Source organism: Strix aluco, chromosome 28 (genome assembly GCF_031877795.1).
Source record: "Strix aluco isolate bStrAlu1 chromosome 28, bStrAlu1.hap1, whole genome shotgun sequence".
Classification (NCBI taxonomy): Eukaryota; Metazoa; Chordata; class Aves; order Strigiformes; family Strigidae; genus Strix; species Strix aluco.
The window spans coordinates 2,124,500-2,135,714 of NC_133958.1; the positions used below are offsets into that span (position 1 = coordinate 2,124,500).

Genomic DNA, 11,215 nt, shown 5'->3' on the forward strand with positions numbered 1-11,215 from the left:
TTTATTTTCCTCAGTTTGGAAACTAGATCCCAATATTAAACCCTGCCTGCCATCTATTTTTTTGCCTCACTCACCATTTGCTGCTCCACTTACCAATATTCAGAGTAACGTGGTGATGCCCAGTAGCCAATTTCAAGCAAAAAAAAGCTTTTATTTTGCTCTTTCTGAGCACCTACAGGAGCTCTGGATCCCTGGTATGAACCTCTTAAGGTTTCTTCTTTGTAAGCAAGCTGCTTGCACACAGGAATAGTCATCTATTTAGCGTTAAATAGGTTTTTTTTCCTTTATTTTTCTGCCAAAAGTATGCAAAAGAGTCACATTTGGGGTTTACCTGGAGCACCACTTAAAGACCAAATTCTTTAGCGCCCTTGTGAACAAGGGAGTTTGCAGTGTAATAAATCACATGCTGCATATACTCAAACCAAACGGGTCCAAGGCTTGGTCTTGAGCTAAAAAGTAAAGCATCATCCAGCTGAAGAGTCCAAACTCTTCCATCTTTTTAATCATAATTTTAAACCCTTGCTATAGTCTAAGTCATCTAACTGTGATGCTGATTTAGGTACCGGAGAGATTTAAGTTGGGCTTGGGGCTTCACGTGAAGTTGGTCAGGCTTAATGCCACTGAAACAGGAAGTGTAAAAACTCTTTTATTAGACAGAAAATAGATGGAGTAAATACAAGGTATAAATGGGTGTTGACTTTCTGTGAGAAGGAGAAATCCCTGGGCCCAACCAGAGCATTGGCTTGATTAGAAAATACTTGTTGGATGGTCGTGATACCGTTAGTGGGAGCAGGGGAGGAGAAAAGGTTAACTGAAATTGTGGGGTTTAGGCCAAATTTAGTGCTGAAAGGGAACAAAGGCACCCACAGGCTGGGGAGGCAGGGCCAGCCAGGGCGAAAAATGCCACTTCTGTCCGCGGCGCTGCAGGGACGGGCGAGAGCTGTTTGCACCAAGGAGGCTGACGTGCATCTTGGCTTTATCCTTTTTAATTTGTACCAGACGTTGAACACTTAGAAAAGTATCGGAATGGCAGATTTCGTGCATGCACCGTTACGGATTTACAAAACATTCGTGTATCACAAAGTACGGGTTACCTCAAAGCCCTGCTTTTCCGGTGAATGTCCTGAAAGATTTCTTTTCTCTACTTCTTTTTATATATATATATATATCTCTATATATCTTCACTTAGCTTACACCGATGCAAAAAATCATTTAGGACGGTGTTATTCAGTGCCTTGCAAAAAAAATACACGAGAGATATTAAATATAACTCAGGGTGACCAGTTCGACAAGCGCAACTTTACAGCTGCTACAGGTTATACACAACCCAGCATCGACCCAAACACAAGAAGCAAGAATTTCACCCGCCGCTTCCACAAATTACTTGCAAAAGGTGGGGTTTTTTTAAGCATCTCCCATCCCTCAGGCTTGGTTTTCCTGATGCTGTTTGCTATAACCATGCGGTTCAGCGGATTTAAGTCTCTTGCTACGTGTTTGACCCCTCCGAGCATCCTTTTTTGCTGTATTTTAACATCCCTTAGGTCGTGGTGCCGAAGTGTGAGCATGACTTGTCACCTATAGCCCATCCAAAATAGCTTTTTCTCAGGCTGTAACACAGCAAGCGTTACTGCTTTGGGGGTTTTTGGGGCATTCAGCAGCAGTTTTTGCCTTTAGACAGGCTAAGAAAGACAGCGAGGCTCAACCGAAAGCAAAGTGGCACGGGGGTCAACTGAAACCCGGCCAGGGCTTCAGCCTTGCTGCAAGGGGCAAAAAAAAAAAAAATCACTTTATTTTTGTGTGTTGCTGCAGGAGGTATTTGCAGCATGCAAGGTGCGGAGCAGGGAGACCCATATGTACACAAGGAAGGGTGTTTTTTAAGATTAAAGGGTTAAAATTGCAACCTGACAGCTTGTTGCTTGAGCAACCCATATCTGACCCTCCCCAAACCCCTGTGGGGTACACAGGTACTCGGGTGCAACGCCGTGGCGTGCCCAGGGGAAAGGGGTTTTGGTGGCAGCGGGACTAAGGAGATTAGGTAAAACCCTTCCTGTTAGCAAAGAGGATTTTCAGAAACGTTCTTGCAGGGATACCAAGGACCGGGTGAGCTCCTCTCTGCCCCGTCCCTCTCGGGGTGGCCCCGAGGAGGAGGACATGGTGAAGGCCATTTTTTTAGGCATCCAGCTCCATCACTGTCCTGCCACGCCAGGGATGCGTTTGGGGTGGAGAAGGAAATTTTCATCCAGTTGCCTAAACTGGAGCCTCCAGGGAGGTGATGGGGAGCGTCGGTGCCCGTGTGCCCCAAGGGCTCTTCACCAAAGACGACCGTAAGCAAGAACGGGGGGGGGTTTAGGGAGTCCCCGTGGGGACATCTTGAAGCTGCAGGATCCGGGGCCACATCAGTGCATGACGAAGAGGGTGAGGAGGAGGAGGGCGGCCAGGGAGGCGTCAGCGAGATGCAGCCGGATGCCGGAGGCCAGGCGGTACTCACGGTACTGCTGGATGCACATCTCCCGGATCACCTTCGTCACCACCTTGGTCTCCAGCTCCGTCTCCGTTTGGTTCACCGCTGGAGCAGCCTCTGAGGTGTTTTTCTTGGCGGCAGGTCCAATGTTGTATTCGGTCACCGTGATGTTAAAGCAGTCGGCGACGAAGGTGTCCTGCGAGACGGGGCTGCTGTAATCCCGGTAGTAAACCTGGTTGGGGTAACGCGCCGAATTTTCGTTCCACCAGCGGTACTCATCGGGGCTGTCGAAGCGATAGTGCATCCCTGACATGACGCGTCCTACGGCGTAGCCCCCCAAACCTCCCACCACGGCGCCGGCCGCCGCCGCCCCGGCCATGTGCTTGAAGTTGGTCTTGGATTTGGGGGGTTTCCAGGGCTTTTGGTTGTGGTAGCTTCCTCCGCTGGATGGGTTGTAACCCTGTCCCCACCCCGGGTTGTGGGGGTAGCCCGGGTTGTGGGGGTACCCCGGGTTGTGGGGGTAGCCGGGGTTGTGGGGGTAGCCGGGGTTGTGGGGGTACCCCGGGTTATGGGGGTAGCTGGGATTTTGGGGGTAGCCGGGCTGGCGGGGGTAGCTGGGCTGGCGGTGGCTCCCTGTGCCCCAGCCGCCTCCGCTGGGTTTGCCTTTGCCCTTCTTGGAGAAGGCGACGTCGGTCCAGGCGCCGAGGAGCAGGGCCACCAGGCAGCAGGAGACGAGGAGCCTGGCCATGGCTGCGGGACACAAGGACAGGCAGCGTTACGGGCAGGAGGCAGAGACCCTGCAGCCCCCCCATCCGTGCCGCTGCGAGCACCACGGGCTTTGGGCTCCCTTACTCGTGCATCATATAAAATACATAACACCCCTTTTAATCCAGCTGCAGAATAAACAGCTTTGGACTTAAACGCATATTTATTCTCCCCAATAATATATTTTTTATATATTTTTATATACTTTTACATATATATATAAAAATTTGTATATATATATTTATGTTTTTATGTATGTATACATCCCCCCCACCTTCCCAGCAGGTCTTCTGCTAGCAATGGCACTTTTAAGTAGTGGAAGAAATTTGGGGAGGAAAATGCTTCCCTTGTTTGGGAGGTAAAAATCCCCTTATCAAACCTGCTCTCTCCCATCACATGATATAAATGAGGTTTCTGATGTGCAAGGGCTGATGGCTGTGAACAGATTCATCCCAGTCTCAAAGTTTTTGAGTACCCAGGGCTGCAAGGAGAGCAGCGTCCAGACTTGAGCTGTTTTTTCCCAAAGAACGAAATTCAGCATGTTTTGCCCAATTCCCTGTTTATGTGCAACAGACCCTAACTGAAGAACAGCATTTTTCTAGCTTCATGTGTTTACAAATATCTGCTTACTCGGCGTTTTGCTGCTGGCATCCCAGGGGCGTGCCAGGCGTCTCCTGTGTTAGCTGGTGGGCTGGCAAGGATGAAATCCCATTTTAACGAGCCATTTCTCTCCCTCTGTATAGTATAATCCAGCCTGTGTAATACACACCAGGTCTGCAAATCCTTTGGAAAGACCTTTGGAAAATACCTCCCAAGCTGCAAAATCCCTTTGGATGCCTCCTCGCAATGCCAAGGAGCATTGAATTACTGTTAGCCTTGTGTTTAATATGCAAGTCCAGCAATATCAAAGGGTTTTTCTGTCCTGCCCAGGGCTGAGCTATCCCCAAAGATCCCCTGTGCATGCCGGGATGCTGGGGAGGGAGAGCAAAGCATTCCCAGCAAAGCGTGGGTAGGCATTTCGCAGCATCCTTGGATGCTTCGGATGCACTTTCTGGCTCATGTTACAGCAAGAAACAATTAAGGTTTGGGTCCTGAGTGGGATTTTTTGCAGCAACTAATGGACCAGCTTCCTTAAGAGTCACCACTCAACCCAGAGATTAGGTTTAATGCAGGAGATGATGGTCTCTTGTGAGATATTGACCTTATCAGCGCAACAGGCAGAACCAACCTCTGTTTAAGCTGGAAATTCTTCTGTTGCATATTAGCCATGATTTTATGGTCCATAAAAAGCAAATTAAACTCTCCTTGGGTTCAGGTGATGATGCTCTTTCTTTCCTCTGCCCCCCAAAAGATCTGGTCTTATGGAAATAATTGAATTAAGGTCTTTTAATGTCAGTGTTATGGCTGGGTGCGTTATCAAGAAACTTAATTAAAAGAGCAGGGAAGATGTGAGAGCCTGCCCTTTGTGAGGGGGAGGAAAGCCAGGCTCGGGCTGCCTGCTTGGCACAGTCTTGTTAAAAAATTGGGTGCGAGCAGTCTGCTTTTGAGCAGGTTTGCTTCCCGACTCGCCTCGCAGCACCCACCCGCTGGGAGTGAGCAAGAATGAGATCAGGGGGTTTAAAAATAGCTGAAAGACATGACAAAAACTCGGATGGGTGAACGCTCCTCGGGCACTCAAAAAAAAAAAATAGGGGGAAAAAGCAGCAAATTGGTAATTATTATTATTTTTTTAAGGTGTGTGACTCCCCAAAGTGAGTTGCAAGGGGGGAAAAATCAACCCCTGGATGAAAACATAGGAAAGCCCTGGAGGATATTCCAGCTTGGCAGCACCAACCTGTTCCTCTAATTGCCTTCACAGAGGCAAGCTCTGATAAACAGAGGAAAGGCTCGTTTGTGTTTGTGCTGCTAATTACCGAGGTCCTTGGGCAGCTGAGCTTCACCCCAGATAAAGGCGGTCGCTGGCCCAAACTGCCTGCGCTGGGGACAGGGAGCTGCTTCCCTGAGGTGGGAATTGGTTTCCCTCTGCTTGGAAACAGCATTTACAGTGTGACCATCATATTATTATTAAATTATATTATCAAATGGCTTCGCAGGTTTTTTTTCCTGACTCTTTTTATCCTTCCACCCCCATTTTCCCCCTCCGTGGGTGAACATAAGCAATGAGAAATTAATTCAGGTGATTTATATCGGAGCGATTTATATCCACGCTTGTGTTGGAGAAGCGGAGAAAAGCCGTGTCTCCTTCGGGGCAGAGGAGGGAGCGGAAAATGGAGGATGCAATCGCAAGCAGCAATTATGTGCGCAGGGCTGGCAAGAAGGCAGTTTCGGATTTGGAGAGGAAAACCAACACCCTGGTGTCAAAATAACTGTGGAAATAACCTTGTTAAGGTGCCCAGGAGGAGAGAAGAAATGAAGGGAGGTGGGGAAGAGGAAGGTGGAGGAGCGATGTGGTGAGGAGGGTGGGAAGATGCTTGTGAATGGGGGTGTCCAGACCCCCCTGGCAATGCTGGGAAGGTCCTGGCTCATGACTGGTGCAAAATCAAGGTTGGGGCTATGGGGCAGGGGGATGCAGGCTGGCGGTTTGCTTTCTGAAAATATCACCCCTAGTTTTTAGAAATCCCCCCACTCTTTTTTTTTTTTTTTTAAATCCCCCAAATAACTGGGCAGCACAGTTCTGCACAGCCGGGAGCTGCGTGAAAGAACAAAACCCTCCAGGTAGCTCTTGGGGGGTGGGAAGAAATTTCCCACCAGCATCAGCTTTGAATCAGCTCTGAATAAACAAGCAGCAGTGAGAACAGAGCTCTGTCTTTTAAGGAGGACGCTCGTCTTCAGAGCTGGAAATGTCTATTTTTAGGCGGCAATGGCAGGGAGAAGAGGCAGTCCCCCATCCCCTGTGGTGCTGCTCAGAGTTAAAAGCCCCCTCACCTCTGGATTTATCCCACCCCAAGCCCCCCATGTCCCATTTTCCCCAGCACTCACCGTCTAGGAGCCCGTTGCTTGCTCAGTTCAGGGTGATTCAGCCTCGGCCGCAGAGCTACGGGGAGGAATAAATAGCGCGAGGGAGGAGCTGGCTCCTGTGCAGCCCAGCCCTGCACAGCCTGGCCACCATCCACCCTCCTTCCCTAGGGAATACCACAGCCGGCACGCCGCAAAATTTGGGTTCACCCCGCATCATCCCTCCCGACGGATACAGGCGTGGGAGGCAATGTCAGCGACCAAACGGGTGGCTGGAAAAGTGCAGCACTTGGATGGTTTTATTCAAGAAATATTGATGGGATCGGCAGGGTTTGGGGCTGGTTTGGAAATCTTGGCATCAGGGCTCTGGGTAGAGGAAAGGATGTTTTTAACAGTTGCCGGCTACAGCTCCAAATCCATTATCCTGCGAAACAGAGAGATGCTCTATGCGTTGATGGATAGAAAATAAAATAGACTCAGACCTACAGGGAAAAGGATGAATCTGTTTTCCAAGTCTGTCTTGCTCCAGAGGAGTAAAATTCAATCTTGCACGGAGTGGTTGCGCTTTATGTTGAGGTACCCTGATATTTAACGGGAGGAAATGCCACAGCAGGCAACTAAAAATTGCATGGGATGCTCATGGCAAGCTGGGGCTTTTACAGCACCCTTTTTCAGAGGGTAAGGGTACGTGTGGCTATCGAGACCTAAAGATAAGGAGTTATCGCCATCCTTAAGGGTTAGGACAGGCTATAATAAACTGGTTGGGTCCAGAGCAACCTGGGATGCTTACACGGTGGTTGAGAGATGCAAATGAAGCTTGAAACTAATTGCAGTGAGACTGATTTCAGCACAGCCCCATGATACAGCCCAAATCCTCCTGAGGTTTTGCTGCCTGAAATAGTCAGGCCAGGCATGGTCGTCCCAGCGATGCTCCCACCCCTGGACCACAGAGCACATCTGGCTGTAAAGAGGATTTCCACCCCAATGCTCCATACACTTGTTTATCCATCTGGCTGGATTATGTCAAAAAGAAAAAAAATAATAATTTCTGTCTGGCGGGGTTGTGCTGGGTGATTTGGCTTCACTGGGGAGATGTGCATATTAATTTCTGGAGGACACAATTAAATAACGGGGGCAGGATTAAGGTCAGCGAGCCTGCCGAAGCTGTCTCCTACCATACACAGGCATATTTATTCCTTGCGTGAACACGCAGATGGCTCCTGGTTCCCTGGTTTTGGTTTAAATGCTCTTCAGTGAGCTATCTAAAATCCAAAGCCAGGAAAAGAAAGCACTGGGAGTGGGATGGTTGGGATGAAGTCATCCGTGGCTTCTAAAAATCAGGATTTCTCCATAATAAGGTATTTCAGAAGTTCTGGTCTTGTCTGGGGAAATATAGAAACCCTGTCAGATCCCAGCTGCAAATCAAGTAGGAGCAGCCTATTGACTATTAATTTTTAATTTATTGTGGAAGTTAGCAGTGCTAAAACCACCCAAACCAGTATCTCCACGGCATCTATTTAACGGAGCCATGTGCCACGTGGTTTCTTTAGCATCTTAGGGTAAATTTTTTCCTGGCAGCAAGCCAAGAGCTGCATTGATCTCCACTGGAGGTTTGGCCCTTCTTCAGCTGCAGCTCAGGCAGCGACGGGAGACAGAGAAAATAATGGGACATTAAGTGCAATGGGGGTTCGTGCCAGGTTAGAAAGCATTAATGGGATGGGTTTTTCTTGTAACAAATGGAAAAAGCTGACTTTGGTTTAATGATAAGCTGGGAAAGGACCCAGGTTCATTGCTTCTCACTGATTTTTTTTTTTTTTTTTTGCTTTAATTCATGCAAACCACTTTTATTCACATAGCTCTAGACTTACCTAGAGAATTAGCCGCAGCTTGCAAAGGCAGGGGAAGGCATTAAAATAGTTTGTGGGAGATTTACTGGGGTTTTGGGGTCATTTGGTGGGGTTTGGAGGTTTGGTCCCACAGCCTGTCCTCATCCCAATCCCTGGAGCCAGCAAAAATTCTGGGCTCAAGCTCACCCCATCTCAAATCGCACTTAGCTCATCAGGCAACGTCTTTAAACTCTCCAAAAGCAAAAATAAATGGAAATAAGTGCTGTGTTTGCAGGGTTAATGAAAGGCATTTTGCAGAACTTAGTTTATTTTCTGGTCTCACCACAGAATAGCCTTTTTGAAGTTAAAATGCTCTATTTTGGATTTTTCTTGGAGACCAGAAGTCTTGGTAATATTCTGCTCCTGCCTGGATGAGAGCAGAGAAAATCTGATTTGGGGAATACAGGAGTGCAGGGAAGGGAATCGCTGTGAGCACTTGGTTCCCGTTAAAAAGGAAAAATGTTGCTCAGTCATGCTGTAATTTTCCCATGTCAGTGCAGAATTAAAAAATTGAAGCCTTATTAGGATATTTTCTTTGGTGGTGAGGGCTTCATTGTATGCATGGGGTAAAGCTACACCAGGGCGGCCCTGCAGACCCCGGGAAGGGCAGCTCCCCTCCAAGAGAAACAAAATGTCATTTTTGGCCCATTTTTAGGCAATTCTGGCTTTTTTTTTTAAAGATGTGTGACTCTTAAAAGAAGGATTTTTCCATGTGTTGCATAGAAATCTTTACCTGCAACATTATTCTGTATTAAACTGCAGCTCACGGATGGCATTTCTCCTTTGCTCTTGGCAACCGTAAGTTTTCCTGTAAAAAAAAAAAAAATTTATACAGGACTATATAAATTTTTAGCCTTTTGCCATGAATGGAAACAGGCCAGAAGGCAAAACTGGCAGGAGCAGGGCATTAAATACGCACATTCCAGAATATCATCAGTTATGCAACGTGCGATGGTGGGGAGGAGAAGTCCCGGCAAGTCCCTAATCCCAGAGGCACGTAAGGGCACAAACAACGTTCCAGGAGAGCAACCGTCAAGGGGGGAAAAGCAACCAACCCAAACTTCCCATAGAACATCTCGTGCTGCTTCCAGGAAGGGTTTTCTTTTTGGCCAGATGCAGCTCTGTTGCAAAGCCAAGGAGTGCAAAGCTGACGTGGAAAAAATAGATCAGTTTATGACTATTCTTTAGTAAATAAGACTCATTGCAGCCGTGATGCTGAGGAGAAGTCTGTCCCCCAGCGCTGACGGGCTTTCCTCACCACTGATGTCTTTTTGCAACGTGATCTACGGGCAGATGTGACTCAGGTAACAGGATCCTGCCAGCATCTGCCTGCTGGTGGGAGACTCCAGTGAGGGGCTATTGAAAGGTGGTTTGGGGAGGAGAAAACAATAAGGCAAGTCTTTTTCTTGCTGTGTTTCCAAGAGAAAACTAGATCCTTGAAAGCAGATTAGCCAAATCAATTTGTAAATATAAAAGAATACATATAGCTAAGAGAAAAATGTAACAGTTCTTTTAAATATTTCTTTTAAATATTTAATGAATTTCTTTTCTGCAGGCAGCAGCAACTGAAATATAGAATACTGGAGGCTGCACGCACCCTCCTTCTCTTTACTACTAAACAACTGTCTTTAAAAGGTTATAAATGTTCATCCAGCTGCTACAATCTGATTAGGAGCATAATGACCTCTGCTCATGTGCTAGCTGCTATTCCAGGCAGGGACACACGTAAGCTCCTTACAGATGGGAGGGACGCTCCCTGCCCGCAGGCTGATGCCTTCCCAGTGAGGCACTGCGTCTTTGCATGGGACACAGCTCCCAAAAATGTGCCTTCAACCCCTCCCAGGGTTGGTGGCATCATCCAGGTGCGCTAGAAGGTAAAATAACAGCTTTTATTAAAAATAAATAAAATAAAATGCCTTTTTTTTTTGGGAAATACTTTTTCGGTTTGGCATAAGCACTGATAATAAAAGTGCTTTGAAGGGGGAAAAAAAAAATCAAGTTTGGGTATTTGAGCCTCCGTGTTGCCATCTGGATTAGTTTATGGGAAATGAGAGAAGTCAGTCATGCTCGTTCGAGGAAGATGTTTGCTGTCTGATTTGGTTTCAGCCCAGCATTTGGTTTAAAAATAACTTGTCCCTGCGTCTTCGGAGCAGCCGCTGCGGGACACGCCGGGTTTGTGCCTCTGGGCTGAACAATTCGCTGCTGTGTCTGGGAGAATGAGTGAGGGGAAGAGCCATAACCCTTCGCAGAAAGGGCTCATTATGTCCTTTTGTATGAATAAATCTCCTGTTTTTCGGACAGACAAGGACAGCCCAGCGTTTGGGCTCTTATAAAACAAGATGCCCTTCCATAAAGCTGCAGGAACAAATACTTTTCCAGCAATACTATAATCCAGCTTCCCATAAACTTCCTCGAGTGGTACATTACGCAGCAGCTGGCTCCTTTGCAGGAAAATCTGTATTTTTTTTTCCTCACAGCAGGACTTGTAATATATGAGTCACCAGGAGGCTTTCCTTTGCCTCTCTCCCATTTATTTTTAACTTACAATCCCCTCAGAAGACTTTCCAAGATCAGAGCAGCAGCGTAAGCACATTGCACGACATAATGTGGCTGCACTGAGGTCACCTTCTTAAAAATAAACCAGGGCACACCCTGGATGGGTGAAGGTGCTCCCATTTTCATCGTTTTTATATCAGTCACCCATGCCAGCCTTGGATCCCGCGTTGGGGAACTGCTCCTATCCCGGAATGCATCAGCTGTGTGTCGAGAGCCTGTAGGAGTGTGCTGGAATTCTGGCTGACTTATTTAAATGTTGTATCCCCAAGCGGAGCCGCAGGCAGCAGCATCTTCTTTCAGAGGTGTGACGGGTGGAAGGACACCGCCACGGTCCTTGGGGCTCCCTGGACTGGGTGGTGCTGGGAAAGGGGCAGGATAAATCAGTTTTCTCAGGGGGAAAAGGGGCTGTGGAGCGAGATGGGGAAAAGCTGAACACCAGGAAATACAAATTGCTTGATTTTTAATTTAAAAAAAAAAAAAATGTCAAGCAACCGACTGAAACAAGGACCAGGATGGAGATGAAGAAATATTTAAAAGCACTGTTACATTTTTCTCTTAGCTATATGTTATTCTTTTATATACATAATTTTGG

General features: G+C 47.4%; 1 protein-coding gene across 1 annotated transcript; it reads right to left on the reverse strand.

Annotated features, from left to right (window-relative positions):
* Positions 1-633: 633 nt before the first annotated feature.
* PRNP (prion protein (Kanno blood group)) lies at positions 634-6,321 on the reverse strand. The gene is made up of 2 exons (XM_074808123.1): positions 6,206-6,321; positions 634-3,211 (listed from the first exon to the last, which is right to left on the reverse strand). The coding sequence occupies exon 2, from the start codon at positions 3,207-3,209 to the stop codon at positions 2,397-2,399; it is 813 nt and encodes a 270-aa protein (XP_074664224.1). The 5' UTR covers positions 3,210-3,211; positions 6,206-6,321; the 3' UTR covers positions 634-2,396.
* Between the last annotated feature and the right edge of the window lie 4,894 nt (positions 6,322-11,215).